The sequence below is a fragment of the Blennius ocellaris genome (genome assembly GCF_963422515.1).
Source record: "Blennius ocellaris genome assembly, chromosome: 3".
In the NCBI taxonomy this organism is placed as follows: Eukaryota; Metazoa; Chordata; class Actinopteri; order Blenniiformes; family Blenniidae; genus Blennius; species Blennius ocellaris.
In genome coordinates, this window is record NC_137652.1 from 14,347,341 (window position 1) to 14,368,892 (window position 21,552).

At 42.1% G+C, this 21,552-nt stretch overlaps 3 protein-coding genes across 3 annotated transcripts; 1 reads left to right on the top strand and 2 right to left on the bottom strand.

Moving 5' to 3' along the window:
• Positions 1 to 1,617: 1,617 nt before the first annotated feature.
• Positions 1,618 to 11,094, bottom strand: LOC308146655 (serine hydrolase-like protein). The gene is made up of 12 exons (XM_080518558.1): positions 10,961 to 11,094; positions 10,626 to 10,769; positions 10,198 to 10,311; positions 7,980 to 8,021; positions 7,860 to 7,879; positions 7,699 to 7,773; positions 4,904 to 5,013; positions 4,721 to 4,800; positions 4,578 to 4,612; positions 4,406 to 4,482; positions 4,222 to 4,309; positions 1,618 to 2,256 (listed from the first exon to the last, which is right to left on the bottom strand). The coding sequence occupies exons 1-12, from the start codon at positions 11,079 to 11,081 to the stop codon at positions 2,113 to 2,115; spliced, it is 1,050 nt and encodes a 349-aa protein (XP_080374684.1). The 5' UTR covers positions 11,082 to 11,094; the 3' UTR covers positions 1,618 to 2,112.
• Positions 11,095 to 13,629: 2,535 nt separating this feature from the next.
• mb (myoglobin) lies at positions 13,630 to 14,554 on the top strand (the record flags this gene model as incomplete). The annotated part of the gene is made up of 3 exons (XM_080494282.1): positions 13,630 to 13,712; positions 14,071 to 14,290; positions 14,414 to 14,554. 3 exons carry the CDS (start codon positions 13,630 to 13,632, stop codon positions 14,552 to 14,554), a joined length of 444 nt encoding a protein of 147 aa, XP_080350408.1.
• Positions 14,555 to 17,928: 3,374 nt separating this feature from the next.
• On the bottom strand, positions 17,929 to 21,248 carry pane1 (proliferation associated nuclear element; the record flags this gene model as incomplete). Its single annotated transcript, XM_080518767.1, has 6 exons — positions 17,929 to 18,078; positions 18,522 to 18,613; positions 18,841 to 18,920; positions 19,847 to 19,945; positions 20,339 to 20,415; positions 21,192 to 21,248. The coding sequence occupies 6 exons, from the start codon at positions 21,246 to 21,248 to the stop codon at positions 17,929 to 17,931; spliced, it is 555 nt and encodes a 184-aa protein (XP_080374893.1).
• Positions 21,249 to 21,552: the final 304 nt, after the last annotated feature.

Here is a 21,552-nt window from a genome sequence, read left to right on the forward strand (position 1 = left end):
TAAAACTGTACACGAGCAGCCATGGTTCACTGAGGGAAGTTTGGAGGGGAGGATGATCCATGAGGTCGGGTCTGATGGAAAGATGTCAGAACCACATGCCACAATGAGATTCACTGTGTCGCAGAGGACCCACATAATATTAGGTCATAATATTTATTTATTTTTGTCTTTTGTGTGAAGCCCTTTGGCTTCAGCCACAGTTGTTTTAAAGTGCTCAATAAATAAAGCCGCCCTGACTTGACTAATATTATGGCCGATATGTTAAGTACAGAAATACATGAAGTGTCTTTCTAATATATCTTTTAAACATGCATATCAAATTTTGCATATCTGTGTGTGGATCAGAAATGTTTCAAATGGGAAACAGAAGATCAATGGTTGCTAACTAGAAACTGGGTGGCAGTACAAGTTAGAAAAAAAAAAAGAAGCACAATGTCAACAAAAGGTTGACAAAAATCTGTGAATAGATAAAAGGCAAAGAAGTTTTTTAACGGCACAGTCATGGAGAAGAGTCACAAAATGTTCCTTTGATTCTGCAAAGAGAAAAACAAACTTTGCGACCAATTAAACCACATGTGCCCCTTTGAAGCCTAAAGGCTGACTAGTTTGAAGAGGGGTGCACAGTGATGCAGCGGTAAACACTCTTGCTTCAAACCGGCTGGGCCTTTTCTGCACAGACTTTGCATGTGTGTGGCACACTGATGGTTGAAATCGTCTTGATTCGGTTCCGTCTCTCAAAAGAAAAGCATTCAGATTGTGTCAGAAACTGTCCTGCAAAATGTAAACAACATGTAGTATTACGGTCCTCCAGTCCAGTCCTCCATCTCGCCATTGAGGTTCACACCCTTCTGAGATGAAACATGTAGAAGCAGGCTCCAGAGAAACTGTGCAACTGCTAAAATATTAACAACAGGCAGCAGACTTGTGAGGCCGCCATGCCGCCACAGAGAATTTCAATCCAAAGGCATCAGGTTGAAGATGATAGAACTCCTGAAGTCGGTTGTTCTGACTGTTCTTCAAACAGACCGCCGTCAGTCGGCTCTGGAATTTCTTCAGAACGACAGACACCCGCACAGCATCTTCATTTCAGTCGTCTCCATTTTGTGAAGTGCCTTTCTTTTCAAATTTGAACACAAAGGATTCAGGACTACCGTTGGTGTAACAACGTCAATACATTCAAGACTTTGATCTTCTCACAAATCAGATCAGATGCGATTGGCTGGCAGCGGCGGGGTCAGAGGTCAGCACCATTCCTCTGTTAGTGCCGCTTTTCATTGAAGAATAAAATATTCTTTGCTGCGAAAATGCCGATTTTGATTCAAGTATTGACAATCATGCTTGTTCCCTCACCAGTGTATGTGAGACTGTGACATTCGAGATCAAAGCTCACTCGTGTGAGCACGGCCGAGTCGACGTCCAGACCTTGATCCAGTTCAAAATCTCTGGCATGACTTCAAAAATTGCTCTTCACAGATGCTCTCCATTCAACTTGACTGAACTTGAGCCATTTTGCAAAAAAAAATGGGCAAAATTTCAGTCTTTAGATGTGCTAAGCTGATAGAGACGGACCCCAAAATACTTTTTAACAAACCATTTTTTTTAATGCATGTTGTGTAGTTCCATCATACACAATCCCAATAAAATACATTTACATTTGTGGTTGTAATGAGACAAAATGTAGAACGTTCATGGAGTATGAAAACTTCAAAAAGCCTCTGTACATTTCCCACAATCACACTGTTCTTCACAACCTCAAACGGTTTGAATCTGAATTGATAGAGAAACATCCATTTATATTGGGATGTGACCATTTAGTGAAAACAACGCACTACATGAGCACTGATGTGGAGAATTAAAAAAAAAAAAAATTATCAAAAGTTTTAACATGTGATTTAGATTTTATCTATTCATTTAATATCCACCATTCACGACTGAACTGACCACCCGGGGACACAAAACGGCAGACTGGTGTGAAATAAGTCATAGAAGAGCAGAAAATGTGTTATCTGTTAGTTAGATATGGCAACTCGTCGACGAGTTTATCAATGTCTTCAAGTAGAAACCTCATTACAAAGTGAGACATAAGAAGTAACTGACTTGGGCTGTGTTTCTCTACAAATGTGAAAGCTGAGTAGCTGGTTTGCCAGATGCATGCGAGAGAACTCTTTTCTGCAGAAAATCCGACACTATTGGCGCCACGACTTCAGGATTATTCAGGTGGATGTGATGATCGCCTGGAACCGTCACGACCGAGTGCTGAAATACAGACGGAGAATTTCAGATGTATGAAGACGGTGACATTTCGACCTGCTTAAGCTGACTGGTTTCCCCCTCGGAGGCAGCAGAAACAGACGCCTCACCTTTTTCAGGAGATATGAAGAACATGTCCGCATAACGTTTCTTATCATCATGTCTGGCAGGTTTTTTTTTTTTTAATATGTGGTTATTTCAGATATTTCATCAGTAACTTAAAACATACAAGTAAACCCATACATTTTTAATTGTACTTCCTTGGTACGTGCTGGATTAGTGGCAAAGAGGCGAGTTTGTAAAAAGAGAGTGAGCAAAGTGTCGCGTTCAGCAGCTTAAAGGTCAGATTTTTACAGATCTGGCCAACAGAACAAAGACAAACGGACTAGTAAAAGGTCAGAGGAAAGTAAAAGCATTTCCTTAAGTGGAATATAGCATTATGGTGTTACAAAAAGTGGCTTCAGAAAACATTTATTATGCCGTTTCTCCCAGTATAATGGACTTTTAATATTTCTCCACTGAGCGTGAAGCAGTTGGTGATACTATTAGCACCTCCATGTCTGTGTCCGTGGTTCTGGCATGTCCTTTACAGGAACGGTGGAGTAAAAACCTACTCCAGGTAAAAAGGTTCAAGTCCCCTAAGGCTTTTTTATATTTATTATTTATTTATTTGTGGTTCATGAAATGGGCAGCTGGTTCACACAGAGGGCAGCAGTAAAGCGAGGGATGGATCAGATCAGTGGTTTTCTTTTGGCTCCACACTTTGGCCCAGACTGGTCTCCAGATCTACTCACTTTTTGAGTCCATTCAGGCCTTTTCGGAGCGATTATCCCAGGACCTCACTCACCTCCCAGGTACTGTTAATGTTTACATGGCTATTTTGTAAAAAGACATGACCCATTATAATTGTTTCTGTGGAATCGGGTAAGAACTTTCACTGCAAAAAGTAAAATCGAGGCAAGATATAATTTCTTAAATGAAGTGAAAAATGACTTGCTTAAAATAAAATTGTCCGCTAAGATTATTATTCTAGTTTTAAGATCATTATTACTTTATTTTCTTAGTAGCTAGAATGGTCTTGGCGTTGAGTATTAAAAACTAGTTATAAGTACCGTTTGGCTTAAAACAAGCATTTCTCTCATTTTAAGATGACTGACCAGCAATCAAGGACCTGAACTTGCATTTCAGAAGCCCAATCTTCTTATTTTAAGATTTGAAAATAAGAACACATGAAAATACTTGTTTTGAGTCCAAAAATGCTATTTTCAAGACGCTGGGTCATATGGGGCCAGAATTATTTTTGAAAATCTTGTCAAGTAAAATGTTCTTGTTCTGTTGGCAAATAATGTTGCTTATTTTAAGTATACATTTTTATCATATTATATTTTTTTCTTATTTATTTCGGAGTAATTTTTGCAGTGTTGTGTTTGTTTGTTTGCCAGCCAGTTCATACCGAAGGTGCAACAACGCAGTGTCAAAAATTCTCTCCTGCAGCACGTTCATTGAGGCAACACCCACATCAAGAATGAACCAGAAGAGACTTTCATAATTTCTTTGCCGCCTCACACTCGGTCCATCTCAGTTTTCGTAATGCAAAAAAAAACAACACATCGACTTCAGCTTTTGAGAATTGAAATACTTAACTAATCCCGAGATTGTCTTGTTGCACAGAGATGAGTCCACATGCCTGACTCACAGGTTCACTGGGAAAAAAAACTTTTTGAGTTGCTACACGTCGTCTGCTCCCCGCCTCTCCTCAGAAGCTCCTGACCGGGCTCCAGGAAGTAGGTCGGCGCCGAGGTTCACAGCTATAAAAATTTTCTACTGCCGCTGAGACGCTGCGCTCACACTACACTATTGTTGCATCAGTCTGCTAGGCACAATTACACACGGGCTGAACAGCTAAAAATAAAACACAGAAATGGCGAAGCGTACCTGCTTCTCGCGAGGACGCTGTTAAAATAAACTCACATTTTTGTCCCGGTAGGCCCGGAGAACCTTAGATACAAATCTATCTTGCAGGTGTTCAGCATACATTTTCAGGATGCCATCATCTGCCCTGCAAATGTCAAAGATTTGTCGGTTTATTTAGTCTATGGCATTGGGGTATTTTGCATGTTATATCAAATATAATGAGGTTGACGAAATTTCTTACAAGACAATGAGAACGGAGGCTTGAATTCTGGACTGCAGCTCCAGGGCCTGCTCCACAGTGACGCGTGCTACATTTTTCTGAGAGCACAAAACAAAACAAACTGTAAACGCAGTTCATGAGCTGCACATGATACCTCAGGGAGAAATAGTGCAGTTCAGCAGTAAAAACCTACCAGATTAATCCGAAAGTCCCGGGAGAACACGACTCCTGCAGGAGGGAAAAAAAACCAACTTCAAGCATAAGCAGAAAAACAGAATATTCAGAGAGCGAGTTCTTCTTTTTACAGACATGAAAGTAGAGAAGATAAGCATGTACCTCCTTCGACTTCTACTGAACCTCGCTGGAGAAGGATTTTTGCAGACTTTTCAGACAGACTCTGGTTTACGCTCATCAACCTGCGGGTTGTAGAAGCAGAGGAACAGCGTGACTGAGTGCTCAGCAGAATTCAGCGCTAAAATACAACAGCTATCGATCAGCTGAATTATTGAGAAGCAATACCTCTCCAAAGCCTTCTCACATGTGTAAACTCGTTTTTTCTCCTCTTCCACCTTTTGTTCGTACTGAATCAACTCGTCCAGTCCTTGTCGCATCGCTTTGAGAATTTCTTTCTGCAAGGAGACCGATGTGAATTATGAAGCGGAGCAAGTAAACACTTCGGAGAAGAGTGGATTTTAACAGCGCAGCTCGCCGTGAAGTATTACGGCGAGGCATCCGGCAGTAATATAATGTGAATCTTTAGCACGAGCCCAAAGGACAAAAAAAAACAAAAAACAAACTGAGCTGGAGTCAATTACGCTCACGGCTAAAAGCGTCTCTTAAATGTGATGCCTTTCAAAATGTCAAGCCGCCGACATATTTTCTCATTTCCTCACAATCTGATATTCATCAGGCGGCGGCGTGAAGTCATGAAACCTTTTAGTGTAAATCAGGATTAAATTAGCGGGAGGTCACTGGGGACGCCGCTCTCTCGGGGAGGCCAGTTCAAACATCGAGTAGAAGAAATATTGATAGAACATTCACAAGCACCGAGGCGCAGCGGCGTTTAGACTTTGTCCTGAAAAGTGAATGGAGAAAAGCACTTGAGGTAGTGGAGCTACTTTTTAACTCGTAAGAACAAAAACGATGAGAAGAAAGGTCTCCTTTAAAGTGACTGCAGTGGTGTGTGTGTGTGTGTGTGTGTGTGTCCAAACAAATAAAGTTGTGATACGAGTTCGGAAGTATCTCTGCAGCCTCATCTGCCTTTTGGCCTCTTTTAGTTTCCCCGTGGTTCGACGAGTGGGAATGGTCTGAACTCCTGAGATTATGGGGAGGAAGTAGGTTTCAGTATTATCTTATACTTGGTGGTGGCAAGCATCGAAGCCTTTACGCTTTGATACTGTATTTAAGCATATTTTTCAAGTATTATGGGGTTTCACACATTGCTAGTTCACCCAAATAAAAAAAATAAAAAATAAAAAGTTTGCCGCTAAATTGTTGTAGCCGTGCATTTGACTGCTTTAAGTCACAGCTGGGAAGTTTCTCTGCAGGATGTGCATTCAGCTCAGTGTGGCAGTATTAGCACTTAGTAGTGCCACTTATGGCTTCAACACCAGACATTACAGAGAAAATCAAAAACCATTGGCGGGATTGACGCGGTAATAAATTAACAACACCTGAAATGACTCATAAAACTCATAGTTTGAGTCCCCGGGTGTAAATGTATATGTAAAACAATAGATGTGGCAGCACACGGCTACGGTATTTGTCTTCACTGTGAATTGAAACAAACCATCAAGGTTCTGTGGTGGGAGGCGGAGAGCAGCAACAGCTGCAATCAGACTCCACTGACGGGGCTTTTCCACCAGAAAGAACCAGGAGCTCGTTCATGGCTGGTGCCAGGGCCAGTTCTTAAATGACCACCGCCAAAGAACCGGTTGTTTTCCCCCCCCATTGTCAACGGAGCCAAATCACTGCGTCACTCCAAAACATTGTACATCACTGATTTTGACAATTTAGCGCCGACGGCGCTCAAACAGGAACAAGGAGATGGACTGTATTCATCGGTTTAGTCCAGGTCGCTCCATCTCGCCTGGCCTGAACCTCGGACGCAGACCAAAGAGCCAGGAAACATTGTGCCTCCTTGTATCTCTATTTGGTGTTTATTCACGCCCTTCTTGCTGTATTCCGGAGCCCCGGAGTGGCCATTGGCCTCCGCAATCGCGGATTAGATCATCACATTGTTGTGGGGCCAGCAATAGGCTTTGGCGGTGGAAAGACAAAGAACTGGCGCTTAAATCTGGGGTTCTTTCTCACCAATGTTAGTAATACTTTGTCTTAATGTGAGCGGTTCTGTTTGGGCTTTTATGCAGATTACACTTTAACAAAAAGAGGACTCAGAACGCTGGCTGCTGACACAGGTGGACTCTCTCTGCTTAAGTTTAATTCTAGCTCAAAGATAACAGGATTTACTTCTTTTTCTTTGTCAATTTATTCTGCAGCTCTTAACATTGTCTTTAATCCTTGATGGACATTCTTTTTTTGTGTGTGTGAGAGAAGATTTTGCCGTTCTCAGTAAAGGAGACTCTTTAAGGACAGAAAATGTGAAGTTCCCTTTCACAGGGTCTTTTAATAATGTTTTCAAGGCATTGTACTTTGCTTCCACTGAATCACTTAAATTGCTGAACCCAATCAAAATATTCAGGAGTGGGTTCTTGAAGGCCTCCATCCTTACTTGGGAGGAGTACTTATCGCTACATCCCTTCCCCAGTTTGTATACCTCTCCATCTTGAAGACACCTTGAATATCAAAATGCTGATATTCATCTATAACCCTGTGAGTACTGAAGGCACTGTCTGTGTTCATCGCTTTAGGACTGTTGCGTGTTCTTTTCCTTTGGCGCTAAATGTAATTTCACTTTCTCCAATCTGGATTATTTTCTAAAATGAACTCAGTTCAAGGTGAAATGTGTAAGATTTAAAACATAAAAAAAATGTTAACCATATCATCACAATGTCATCCGCCCGCTGCCTTTTACAGGAGTTGATTAATGTTGACTTTCTGAGTCAAGCCCTCAGTAAACGAAACGCGGATTTATATATATATATTTTATAATTAAATATGGACTCATTTAACGTGTTATCTAACCTTTCGAAGGTTATATATCAATGGATAATATTGTGCAGCTCCAGCATGTAACCAAACCATATTCATACCCGTGTATATGTGCGCTCGGGGCTTTACTAGTACATTAATTTTCAAACAGGCACCTTTTCAGTGGTTTGTGTGGCTGCTGTGATAATGAACAAAATAATTACTGTGTCAGTAGGGAAAAATCCAAGGCTGTCCAGTATCACGAGACCATCCACCATCTCCGGATACAGAGCACTGAACTGCAGGGAAAAAAATAGAATTAAAAAAAGTCACTGTATGATACCGCAGTACACCCAACTTGGATTTAATGCAATAAGTCACTTACCATACCAGCGACGTTGCCACCTGAAACATGTAGAAAGAAACCGTAAGGCGGAGATTTGCAACGAAAACACAGCGGATACATTTCGCCGCTCTAATTCTTCTTTTACACAGCAGCACTCACCCATGCTGTGGCCAATGATGGAGAATTTGCTCCACCGCAGAGCTGTGGGAGTAATTTCACACATCATCAGGCAGGTTCAGCATCTCATCACCAAACAGCGAGACTGCTGTACATCGCTGCCGTGCTTCGGCTGTCACAACGCAGCGTCTGCGATCGGGCAATATGGTTCAATTAACAGCAACACGTTCGGGAAAGTGACGTGCTGAAGATCGCGTGGTTGAACAATGGAGAGAGAACTTTTCTAAAACGCCCCCCGATAAATTAATATTCAGCTGCGATTGTTGCCGTCATGTTTTGTTGACCAAGTTCAAAATAGCGACTCCTTCAGACACTTAGAGCACCTTGAGATTAGATTTGTTTTCTGTGTAGCCCCCCCCCCGGTGCTTGTAAATTCCCTCTGATGCACGGACAAGGCCGAGTATCATGACATTGTGTCTTGCATTATGCAGCAGACGGGCCACCGCTGGTCGTGACCACAGAGCGAGGTGCCTGCTCCTGCAGGTGTGGCCGGAGTCTTACATCACTACGAGTAACAAGCTGAGGTGTTCAGCCTTCCCCCGACCTGCTGTGGAAGCAGGATGTCACCGCTTTAGCTGTTTCATCATTCCCGTGACAAATTAGCTTCCAGTGGGAGCGACAGTGACTGCTACGTGTCGCACACGCTGAACGAAGACTCGCACGACCAAAGACCCGAGTTCACGATGTCGAACCTACAGAGCACAGAAAATTGTTTATCTTTTCAGGAAATGCATTGCGATTGTATAGGATTTTGCCCAGAATCCAATTGTAGAGTGACTGATGTGCAAGTCTGCACGTTGCACATGTGAAATCAAACGAGCTCCACGGCCAAGATGACTTGGCCAAGGCAGGGAACAGGATGAACAGATAACGGAAGCGCCCCATATCCCATAGGATGTCTGATATCTTGAAGAGGGACCTGGTTCCCAGGATACACACGCTGCATTACACTGTATATGCATATTAAATTACTGACAACATTTTACAGCCTTTCTGACGATAAATGCACTCATATCTTTAAAGAACACATTTTCAAGAATACGGATTTACTTTTTTATAAATAATACGAGCTGAGGATTTCAGTGGAGACGTGTCCAGTTAAAGTGAATGTATTCGCACAATTTTTAATTCAGCTGCCAGATTAATTTAACAAACACTCTGAATACAGAGCGATGACAGGCTTGCATTCTTACAGGCCTCCTCGCCGGCTGGCCTGATTTAATGCATTAACGCTCCTCATTCAGAATTGGTTAAGGTGCCGCCCGGCACACGCTACGTCGCCTGAATTAGCACAACAAAGCGTCACTGACGCTGCCTTCAAGGTACAAGAGTTTTAGAAGCGACACAAAAGCCTTGAGAAATAAACAACAAACTAATGGTGGGTAACTGAGGTACGAGCACCCACTAATGCAATAATTACTCTGGACGTAGTTAATGAATGAATTCACCACCGTGCAGTGTGTGTGTGTGTGTGTGTGCTCGTGTTGGATGGCAGCTGTTTTCCTGAACTCCTGTGGCGTGTTGATAACACATCGGAGGCACTGCGGGCACAGATCTTGCCTGGCTTAACGATGCTGCCTCCGCTTATTATTTGGAGCAGTGAAGAGTAGTTATAATGCAGCCAGCAAAAGACATATCGATTTCGCCGTGGTGAAATATCTAGAGCAGCCGCATGCTGCTGCAGATCGACCTTTTTACAGCAGTAATGAGCAAGAACTGCGTCCATTCTCCAGAACCTGCCAGGCTGACATCGTCACCGTGCATCAGTGGGGATGCGGAGCAGTGCCAGATTATAATCTGCTTCCTCATGATAAACCAAAATTGTTCAGTTAATCAACATTTCAAACATTTGCAAAGACAAAATTGAACGTTCTGTCTGAACAATCATGGTTTCTTAGCAAAAACAAACAACAGTGCCAACGGGTGGCCTGGCATGACAATGGTTTTCAAAACGCTGCAGTGTAAACACAGAACTTTTCTGAAACTAAAACACAAAATGCTGGCCTTAATTGATCCTTCATAAGACAAAATGAATAAATCAAGAATGATTTGTTATGTAGACTAACTGATGTTTTACATGCAAGTCCATCAGAGACTGGCTATATAACAATATCCCTGAGATCGTAATGTTGCTTTGACTGTAAAACCAACAATTTCATATAGAGGGTTAGAGATCGGCCCTTTTTCTGAACTCACACACCATTAACAACTCTGCGCACGTCCAGCACGTATGAAGGGAAGGTGTACAGAACTCCAGGAGGACGATGAGACGAGCGACCATGACCTGCAAGGTCGATGGCCACATATCGACAATCTGAAAGGAACAGACGAGAGAAGCTCTTAGTCTCACCCAAGTCAATGTTTCTTCGGCCAAACAATCCTCCATGATAAGTCCTGTACCGCACAATATGAGATGCTTTACAGTTTGAGGATTCAGCTGCTTCTATTCATGCATTATCTACTAAAACGGTCATTTGTGGTTCTCAAATATTCACAATGCAGAGACAAAAGAAACAAATGAGAAATATTGCGACATCTATTTATATTTCTGAGTTTGCAAAAGTTGTACAGCACTCTTCCAAGATTACCTGAGAGAAGAAGAAGCTGGAGCAGCAGTAAGACAGTTACCTTGAGGTAGAAGGGGCAGGAGGGTGTCGAAGCTCCCGCAGTTATCCGACCAGCCGTGCAGGCAGAGCACTGGATGACCATTCTCAGGACCCCACATCTTACCTCTGAGGGCTCCCCATGGTACGGGTACCGTGAGCTCGGAAACTAAACACACAACCACAACAAACAAACTATTAAATATGATGATAATCAACTAAAAACCCCAGCACAGCATTAAGGTGTTTTTCTTTTGTCATCATTGTGATTCATCAGATGTTTTGCTCCCAGGTGGCTGACGTCGCACCAATGATTTGAGGTCAAAGTTGATCCAGTGATGTGGGGTAAAGATCACCCACCTATGTCCGTCGCCGTGCTGGATGTCATCGCTCTCACGGCTCCTCTGCTCCTCGACAGACCGCCTCCTGAACGAAGAATGACTCCAAATCCTGTCAAACCGAGGAAATGTCTCAGCTGCATGAAGCACACCCGTTGTGACACTTTACAATCCGAAACACTGTGACAGTTCGAAAGTAAACTTCCGGGTTTAATCACGTGACGAGAAGTGACGCTCTGATTGGACAGTGGGACACGCGTTGATTCCAGTTGATGTGGTGTTGAATCAGGTGACATGAGATCATGATTCACACCCTGTGTTTTGCCCTGCGATGAACTGGGATTAAGCAGTACATAATAATAATAATAATACTTCCTCCAAGAGAGTGCTGTTACAGAAGGAACTGGTTGACAAGGGATAAAGTTCAAGTTATCACAGACTCATGAAAACTAGATTTACCTGCTCTACCCTCACTACCAAATTGTGACTTTAAATTACTTTAAACTTCCCTTGCTCTGTCCTTTAATGATCACCTCTTAACACTGAGCTATTTGTCCTATATCTTTCTTTTGTTTTTGTTTTTGTTTTTACATTATAATCTAAACTTGACCACCTGGGAGTAGACAAGGCCTCAGCTCCTCCACAAGGGGGTCCCAGACAACAGGTTGAGAACCACTGCTTCAGAGTATGTGTTTGTTTTATTTGCCTCCAAGTCATTTTGAAATCATGCTTGAAAATATATTGAAACATCGAGCACAACGAGTCTTTCATTCAGCAGTGCTTACACGGCTTGTGCACGTGTTCGTGGGTTAATAAGTAAATTATAGCTATGAGTTAGGGTTTTATTCCATAATTTAGACATTTGTCTGTTCTCCCCTGATGACTGAACTGTGATATTTGTTTTCAGCTTTCTATGTAATAGAAAAGTATTAAAACGTGTTTGAGCATGATGAGAGTGGTGTCTGTGACCATGTTTTCTCTCATTACATAAACATAACTTTGATTATAATTGTTGAAAGTTGTGGATAAGTGTATTTATCTGTCCCTATGTGTTTGCCCTGTGTGACCTTCATTCTTAGCTATCAAGGCTGGATTTAGCATCCAATAACTCTGATTTAGATAAAGCAGTGTAAAAGTTGGACAAATAGATGGGAATGAAGCTGTGGGAAAGAAGGAGGGAAATATGTCCATCTGTAAAATAGAAGACTTTTGTGTGCTCTGTAATATTCACTGATTAAAAAAAACAATCAAATATTGAGGAGCCAATTGATGAAAAGTGTGTCAGGAACTCAATTCAACAGCACATTCTCCAAAATGGCCTTTTGCTGGTTGGTTCCACAGCTCTTGTAACAGATACAGCAAAGTGAAGGTGAGATTCAAGAAGGGAATAAAGCCCACTCACCAGAAAATGAGAATATTTATAAAGTTTCAGTGCAGCCAAATCATATTATTGCTGCATGAAGCTACTAACATACCAAAGCGTACTGCTTAAGACAGTTTCTCTTATCAGCTAAATCCACAAACATGATTTCATTCATCAAACTAGCATTTCACCTAAACACAGGCGACTAAAACACACACTCGGGTGTTTTCTGTCTTCAGGCATATATTTTCTGCCAAAATCGATTCTTGAGATTAAAATGAAGGCATTCACATGCTGCATCTGGTGAAACAAAAAATGTATCCCCCCCGGAATGTCACATAATCACATCGTAGACAAAGTTTGTGTGGACTCTGAAGTTCCCAAAATAAGCCGAGAGGTGTTGTGAGCCTTTTAGGAGAATCACAGCAAGAGGGGGCTGAGTGATGGGAGGGCTGGAATGATTTGACGAACGGACGGAGGGCGGGAGTATAAAAGGTCAGTTTCAGGGGAGAGTCAGGTCAAGAAGAATTAAGCATAATCGCAAGGAGATATTTCACTACTCAGCAGGTAGGTCACGTCTTATACATATTGAAATGTGCTGATTTACATTGCACTGGTGGAGACCAAAACTAATTTGGTCCAAAAAAATTAATGTGTTGATGGGGGGGAAAATTTGATTTAACAATATGGAAATTGATCAGAAGCAATTCATCTTGGCTTTTAATTGAACATTCATACGGCATAATTGTGAGGGTGGAGAATGGATTATGGCATAAAATTAAAAGAAATGAGGCATTTTAAAGTGCCCAATGTCAATGAATTAAGTAAGCAGGCCTTCCTCTGCTTTGCTAAATCACTGTGAGCAAAAATGATATACAACAGGCAGCTGTCCTTGGGGAGAAATATATTGATGCTGAAGACAAAAATATTTTGTGTTTACAAACCTCTTATAGTCATTTGACAGCTTTAGGAGCGTTACAACCAGCGGTGCATTCACTACACATAAATTATGCAGCGTTTGAGTGAAGCTACATTGCAGGCTGGCCGAGAGCAGCTGAGGTAATGTATCCTCCGCTCTCTAGTCAGGAGTTCACCCTTGAATGAAGTGCTTCTTGGCGTCTGGCCATCAAATCAAAAAGGGAAAGTGCAAAGCCACGACAGTGAGAGATACCACTGTTTGTGAAACTCTTACAAACTTCAATCTGGACACTCTCTTTGGTTTTTTATTGCTTATTTTGGAAGGACAGAACAAGCTTTTTATTCTGAAGATAAATGTCTTGTGTTGTTTTGATTCTCCTTTGTCTCAGCAGGCCGTGTCTCCTCAGATCATGGCTGACTTTGATGTGGTTTTGAAGCACTGGGGTCCAGTGGAAGCAGATTATCCTTCCCATGGGAACCTGGTTCTGACCCGGTCAGTGGTTCTGGGGCGATAAGATTAAACTGTCCTCTGTGGAACAATGAGCTCCTCTCCTGAAGCAGGAAGATTGATTCAATTATTATTCGATTATATAAGTCTATAGTGTTTGCTTTTTCGCCAGTACCATTGAGGCCCTAATCAATTTGATCATATTTAGTTATGGATATATATTTATTTTTTTTAAATCTCACACACTAAAGTAATGGCAGGTCTATCTGATGAAGGGTAATCTGAGTGCGTCACTCGTATGAGTTCCTAAATGTTGTCAGTTTTGGAAAAACTTGAAGAATGAATGCAGTGTATCTCTGGTATATTCTCACTTTTTTTTTTCTTTTTTTAAAAATAAATTCAGTTTATTCACCGAGCACCCGGACACCAAGAAGCTGTTCCCGAAGTTTGCAGGCATTGCTCAGGGCGACCTGGTTGCTAATGCCACTGTCTCCGCTCACGGAGCAACTGTCCTGAAGAAACTTGGTGAACTGCTGAAGGCCAGAGGTGACCACTCTGCCATCCTCAAACCTCTGGCCACCAGCCATGCCAATAAGCACAAGATCTCCATTAATAACTTCAAGGTGAGGTTGATGTACAAACGGAAATGTTTAGCGAATTTCAGCACCTTGAATTTTAATTTAGTACCATGCGTTTAACATTGTGTATATGCCAGATGTATAACGTTCTATTTTTTTCTATGTCAGTTGATTACGGAGGTCATTGTGAAGGTCATGGAGGAGAAGGCGGGACTCGATGCCGCCGGGCAGCAGGCCCTCAGGAACGTGATGGCCATTGTCATTGCTGACATTGAGGCCAACTACAAAGAGCTGGGATTCTCCGGCTGAACGTCACTTTTTGACGGGGGAGGTGGTTAGAACATTTTTCTTCTTGCCATGCTTTGTCTTGCTTGAAAATCAAATCAAAAGGCTTAAAAAAAAATATCACAGATTCATTTTATTTACATTGCAGATCATAAAGAGTATTAGAAATGTCACATTCTGAGGTTATTCTGCTGAGCACCATCAGTTTGTTAATCATGTTATCTTAAAGATGCTTGGGTAAGAAAAAACACATTCATCTTTTTATTTCTTTTCTTGATCATATTATTTTGTTTGGATTGTGTCTCTTGTAAACCACTCCGACTGCTAATAAACCTTGATACTTCAACGACGTGTCTGCATGTTGAGTATCTCAGCTCCAGCATGTTCTGTGATGCCCGATGATTCATAATTCAGATGATCCAGTGGTTCCCAACAGCCTGGAATCTTTGGAATCTCATTGCTTGAGATCACAGAGCCCCCCTTGAGGTTTGACCTCCTGTTTGTGTGCATTGGTGAGAGCGTATCATTCTTAACGTTCTTCAAACCTCTATGTGCTACATCAAATCCACGAGGAAAACACTGGTCTGAGACTATTGGTGGCGAGTCGAGGAGAATTGACTTCCAGTTCTTCTGAGACATTCACCTTCCTCTGATGTGTTCAGAGTGGTCAAGAATTTGTCTTTAAAGTCGCCAGACATAAAACCCCACTGACCATCTGTGAGCCCCTCAGACATGAAGAAAATCGAAGGCTTCTCACATGAGGGAGACCTCCTGTCAGATCATGTTGAGGCAGCAGCGCTCATCAGGTCTCCCCGAAGTACAGCTTTTCTTTAAAGTACAAGTGTGTGGGGGGTTTACCCCCCCCCCCCACAAATATTACAAAATTATACCAAATATGCAAACAGTAAGTGTAGATCTTGTTCTTCATAATCAAATAATTAACTGAAGCCTTTTGATTAACAAATGAAACAACGCGGAGGACTGGGAGAATTGCTGTCCTCAAAAAAAACAACCAAAAAACTAACCGAAGATCAAAAGCATAATTAAATTCGGTACTACTATGACTGTTGCTACTACTTCTACTAAGCACAAGGCTCTAAAGACTGATGAATGGTGCGAATGCTCAGTTACAAGGCCATCCGGTTGTGCAAATTGAAAGCGTGGCCTTTAAAAACACGACTCCAATCACTGCTGTGTTGTTTTACGCCTGCAAGCAAACTTGTACTTGTACTTTATAGCTCACAGCAATAGGAAGTAAAAGCTGTTTTAACTCAGGAGAAAAGATCCTGAAAAATGATTCAAGGGCAAAACAAACAAACTCAGCTGTGTTGCTCATCACACAAATGCACGTAGAGCAGAAATAGGTCGACTGCCCAAAAACATTTGTTAATAATCTGCTTTATGTTGTTAAGGATGTCAATAAACTGCTCAGCACCATTAAAATGACACTCATAGGCTCTCGATGTCGACTTCTTTGGATGGCTTAAACCATGACACAGCAGTTTTCTGTCTGAGTGGAAAGAAACGGCGATGGCTTTGTGAGGGAGCCAAGAGAGTCGGAGGTATCGCCACGTTATCATTGATGTTCTTTGTCCCACTGAGTCCATGCTGTCCTTTCAGTTCCTCACATGAGCCAAAACTAGTCTTTGGCTAACTTGTGTGGCAGATAAAGGCTGTGATGATAGCCTATTATTAGTATTAGGACATGACAGCGGGCACAGGAACTGGGGGGGGGGGGGGGGGGGGGGTGTAAGAGCACGGAGCCAACGTCTCACACTCCACCAGAGGCAATAATCAGGCTGCTTTGCTCTTTCCAGGAACTCTGAACTTCCACTTTTTTTTCTCCCTGTTATATCCAAAGTGTAGATGAATGAACAGAGGACAGTGATAAAATAGAGTATCACACCATCAACAGGGCTTTCATACTTTGCTGTAGCAAAGCATCCCTTATCTCCCAGTCAGAACATTATTGACCTCAGTAAGAAAAAAGGTGTATATAAAAAAACAAAAAAAAACATGCGATAGGCACTGTCCACATGACATTAGTGTTTTAAAACACACACACACACACACACACACACACACACACACACACACACACACACACACACACACACACACACACACACACACACACACACACCAAACAATAGTCAGACAGAAGTTATCAAAAGTGTGTCCAGTCTCACAGAAATCTACCGAGAAAATCTTCTAATTCCGACAATGTTTAAAAGGTAGAAACTGCACAAACGTGACAACTAGACTGGATTCCTCCAGCAGAGGTTTGAGATGTAGAGCTGCTTGGATTAAAAGATATAGAATTTCAGACTTCTTCAGTGGAAGTAAAAAAACAACATCCATTTATCTGTCTTGTACGCCGATACATCATGTGCAGGGTCACGGGGCGCTGCAGCCAGTCTGGAGAGGACAGGATGCATCCTGCAAAGGTCAACAGTCCATCACAGGACAAATACACACACACACACGCTCGCTCACTCCGGCTGGTATTTGAACCCACAACCTCACTGGTGCCACACGCCAACACAGGAACCCTGAATGTTTCTAGAATTTCTTTTGTTTTGTTAAGTAACATTCACTACAACTTTTTGTCAAAATGTTATTGAGAAAATAGAGATGACAAACTGTCACTTAAAAAAACAAACTTAAAATATCTGCAACAATGATAAATACATGAAGCATTAATCCCAATTCTATTTCCTCAAACGTTTCAGGAAGTCTGATTTTTACCCTCAGTGCAGTTTAGCTTTTTTTAAAGCGATAACTCCTGTTGAAACCCCCCCCCCCCACCCAGACACAAATAAAGCAAGAAAACATGCTTCAGAGAGCAGCCCAGCGTATTCATTTCGCCTGAACATCTAAGAGGGAGTTAATGAGATCGGTGTTATCGCCGACTCCTTATCCATCTTCACGTGCCGCCAAAGTGTTTGGCTAACCTGCACAACAGAACTGCCACTCAACTATTAATAGTGAGAATAATGGTACGTGCATGCAGACACGACGCCAGGCAGAGTGGGCTCTGTGTCTCGCTGGTCACTCACTTCAGCTTTAACATTCACTCTCAATGACTGTCAAGACTTTTTTTTTTTTTTTTTTACTTCAAAGAATCTTAAAGAAGAGAGTTTGGCTCAATCGTGCGATTGGAAACAATAATCTAAACAATGATGAGTGAGTTCCATGAGGACACAATTTAAAAGCTTGAACTCAGATGAAAGCGTACGATTATTTATATAGAGTCTGCGATATGAAGAAAGAAAAGCCACACACACAATTGACAATGGTAACAAATTCTAGAAATAAATATTAAAAAGAAAGAAAGAAAAAAAAAGAGAGAGAGAAGCTGGGAAAGGCTATCCCTTCAGAGAAATGTGTGAGGGGATCTAATCAAAGCTCGGCTGGTCGATGTCGGGGGGCAGAGTGCATCTGGTCAGATTGGACAGGTACAGGGACGTCGCCATGGGAACAACACCAGCCGTCACCCTCAGGATAGTCAGCAGCCTCGTGGCAGCGGCGGTCACACCATCTTGTGTCTGCGGGGGATGAGGGGAGGGTACAGAAAAACACATTTTCTGTTCAGACTTTAACCTCAGGCTTTTAAAAAAATGTTTCCACAAAAAAAAAAATGACGCACAAACATCGGTATGCAAAGAAGCATGAAGGGAAAATGAGACATTATAATACAATATTCCTGCATCAAATTTTAGTCTGCACTACCCTGCAGTGTGCAAAAATGATTTTTTAATGCGATTAAACGCCTGTGTAATTGCTTTCACGCTTGCATAAGAGGCAGAAAATGACTGGATAGGCAAGTGAAAGTGACTAATTTCCCTAACTTTTTAATTTTCAAGTGCTCGGTGCTTTCAACAGAGCCGGAGCATCAGGCTCTCAGAATAAAAGGTACACACCGCTCAACCGCATTCTGAAGGAACCTAAACCCAATGATCCGTGATCGTATTCATTTTACGATGCTCACCTGGTCTTCTGCAAACAGCAGGGGGCAGTGCAGCGAGGCGGCCAGCCTTCTGACAGTGTCCAGGCGCTCGGCAGGAACTGAAGCGTGTCGAGCTACAAGAGGCAGAGAAACACTAAAAGGTCACGCAGTCAGGAAAGGAGAATTCCCTTTAAACCACCGCAGACAGGAGAAGCTACGCCGTCGAAGAATGATAATGAGAAACGATTCACAGTCCAACATAAATGGGAATTTAAACTTTAATCATAGCTGTGATAGCTCATTAACTGTGCGGACATTGAAATGGGCAGCTGAGCTTCAGAGGTTTAGAATGCTGCCGTACCGTTTGTGACCATGAAGCAGACTTTCCCCAGGAAATAAGCAGGATCCAAATATTTCAGGGAAGCTTCTGCAGACCGGACACTGTGACGAAAACCAAACAACACGACACACGTCATAGAGTGCAATGAAAAGCATAACTCTTGCTAGTTTGAGGCTTTGGTTTAAATTCAGTGGGTCTTTATAGTCTGTGATCGTATCTTATTTTCTATCAGAATAATTGGGATCGTTCCACTTACGATAAATTCAGAAATGAAACGAGTGTTTTACTTCCTATTCATTTCTTCTTACAGAAAAATTGTAATTTCACTGGGTAATGGCATTCCCTGACCCTCACACTTTTCCTGTTGCTGCACCCCCTCTTCAGCTCTCTGGCGCCCCCCAGGGGAGGCCTACCCCACCCACTGAGAACCATAAGCAACGCCAGGGGTCTTCAACTTGCAGCTCTGGAACCACATATGGCTGTTAAGGTTCCGCTCTGATTTTTCAAAACTGTTTTTTTGTTGTTTTTTTTAATCTTTGTGCTAAAAACTGAAAACAGCCAGAATAGATGGATTTGTTTAAAAAAAACAAAAACAAAAAAACCCCAAAACGGTCAAAATCCGCGTAAAAAAGGAAAAGGGGAAAACAGAAAGAGAGAAAAAAACCAAATACCAATTGGAAGCACACAGTGGCTGTGAATGGCTGAATGGCAAAAGTGAGAAAATTAAAAACACAACAGGAAAAAGCTCTAAAAATGGCCACTTCAGCTAAAAATGTAATTTGAAACATCTAAATTCTAACCAACAATTCATCAAATCAGCCTCAGATTTGTATGTACATAGAGCAGTTTCGATTTCCCCCCCTTCCTTATTAATTTCAGATAATTTGCACATTTTGTGGCAAATTTAATTTGGCGGGAAAAAACCTGAAAAGGGCTTTTGTTGGACTAAACCAAACAAAGCAGACATTCCCCTGAGTTCAGGTGGAGCTCAGATTTAAAACGCGGATGTGTGAGACTCAACGGCCACCTGAGCTCCGAGGTGAGGTTGATGACGAACGCCACCAGGTCGACCCTCGGGCGGCTCTCCTCGTTCTCCACGGGAAGGGGAAGATTCTTCGCGAGTCTCCTGTGTTAGCATAGAGGCGGGGTGTTAAGATCCGGTTTGAATACAGGCCAAACAGTGCAGTATAGTTAAAGCAAGGCCCCATGGATCGTGGATTGATGACAAACATGTGGGGATGAGGCACTTAAAACACCGTGTATTGTATTTTTACGCATAAATATTAAGCTCTGAGAAAGACGGGCTTTCTGTACTGTAATAAGATTTTGCGTGATGACAAAAAAATGATGTTTTTAAGTAGCACTTGCTGCAGTGGCTGAGCGCCGGCGTCGTTAAAAACGATAGAAGGGAGTCGAGGTGAGGACCAGATGGTGTTTCCAGTAGTGATTTTAAGGATGATTTCCTGTAGCAGACGGCTGACGACAGCAAGACCTTCGGGACGACACGAGCGTCACTCACACATTCACAGTGATTTCGGCCTCCTGCACCAGAGCGTCGGCTAAACTCTGCTGAAGCTGCTCCTCGCCCTCCACCAGCTGCAGGAAGGAACAAGTCAGCAGAAAACTTGAGGATCACACTTCATACCCTGCCAGAGAACCACTGAAAGGACAACCAGAGGAGGTGCCTAAATATCTTTCACAAGGTGCACTGGACTAGTGGGAAAACAAACAAACAAACAAAAAAACCCTGTTGTGGGTACTTCAAAAGTGAAGGAATTGATTATTGCTATGCATCTGATTATTATAATGTCAATAGTGGTATTCTAAAGTCACCATATTACCTGAAAAACTATAAAGAAAATGAACATTTGTCAGCCTGATGCCCCCGCGACTGCTTTGCATTCATCTTGATGGTAATATTTATTGCTAAGGTTTGCTGAAATGAAACAGTTTTGGATTTACTATTTCCAGATATCAAAGATAGGTGGATAGATAGATTATCACAAAAAAAACATTAAATGTTCAACAGTTGAAGCTTTTCTTTCATGAGATTTTAAAACGTTTTGTTTTGGGGTTGTTGTTTTTTTAGATCGTTTTTGTTGTTTTATGTGATGTGAGGAACCCTCAATAACAAACATAGCATGAAATCGAGTGAAATCTTTCTGAATGGGTTGGTTTATAACAATGAAAGAATTGACTGAAGCATGCATGTTGACAAAAAAAACAACCCCAAAACAAACAAACACATACAAAAACTGCCATGATTCTCACAAGTGCAGGCAGAATTGGTGCAGCAGGCGGTTTCCTTGCGGTAGTTTTACTCGTATTGTTTTCCTCTCGTGTGACATTTGTTCCTTGCAGGACAAACTCACCAGGATGGTCGCTGAGTTGAGATCGGGGAGTTTAGAATACGGCTTCAACAGCGACATCTTTGCAAATGAACTCTTTTAAAAATCCGCCTCGCCGTCCGAACTTCAGTGAACAAACCAGGAGTGGATCAAATTCAATAACCCGCGCTTCTCCTTCCTCCACCGTGCGTCTGACGTCATGACGTCAGGTCACCTCATTCGCAGTTGTTTGCTGCCATCTACAGGCAGCTGCAGGTATAACAGCTTTTTAACAAATGTATCTGCTTTTTAGTCAAATAATTTTTAGTTGCATTCCAGCTCCTGTTTTCCTACTTCAAGCCGTTGGGATAGTATTTAAGGCGAAATTATTTTATGTGCACATTTA

Excerpts from the sequence above, each read along its gene's own strand:
- LOC308146655 (XM_080518558.1), bottom strand. The coding sequence starts at position 11,081 with ATGCAGCTGAGACATTTCCTCGGTTTGACAGGATTTGGAGTCATTCTT. Across the intron at positions 10,770-10,960 it reads CAGCACGGCGACGGACATAG|TTTCCGAGCTCACGGTACCC; the intron begins GTGGGTGATCTT and ends TTGTGTGTTTAG. Across the intron at positions 10,312-10,625 it reads CCTGCCCCTTCTACCTCAAG|ATTGTCGATATGTGGCCATC; the intron begins GTAACTGTCTTA and ends TGTTCCTTTCAG.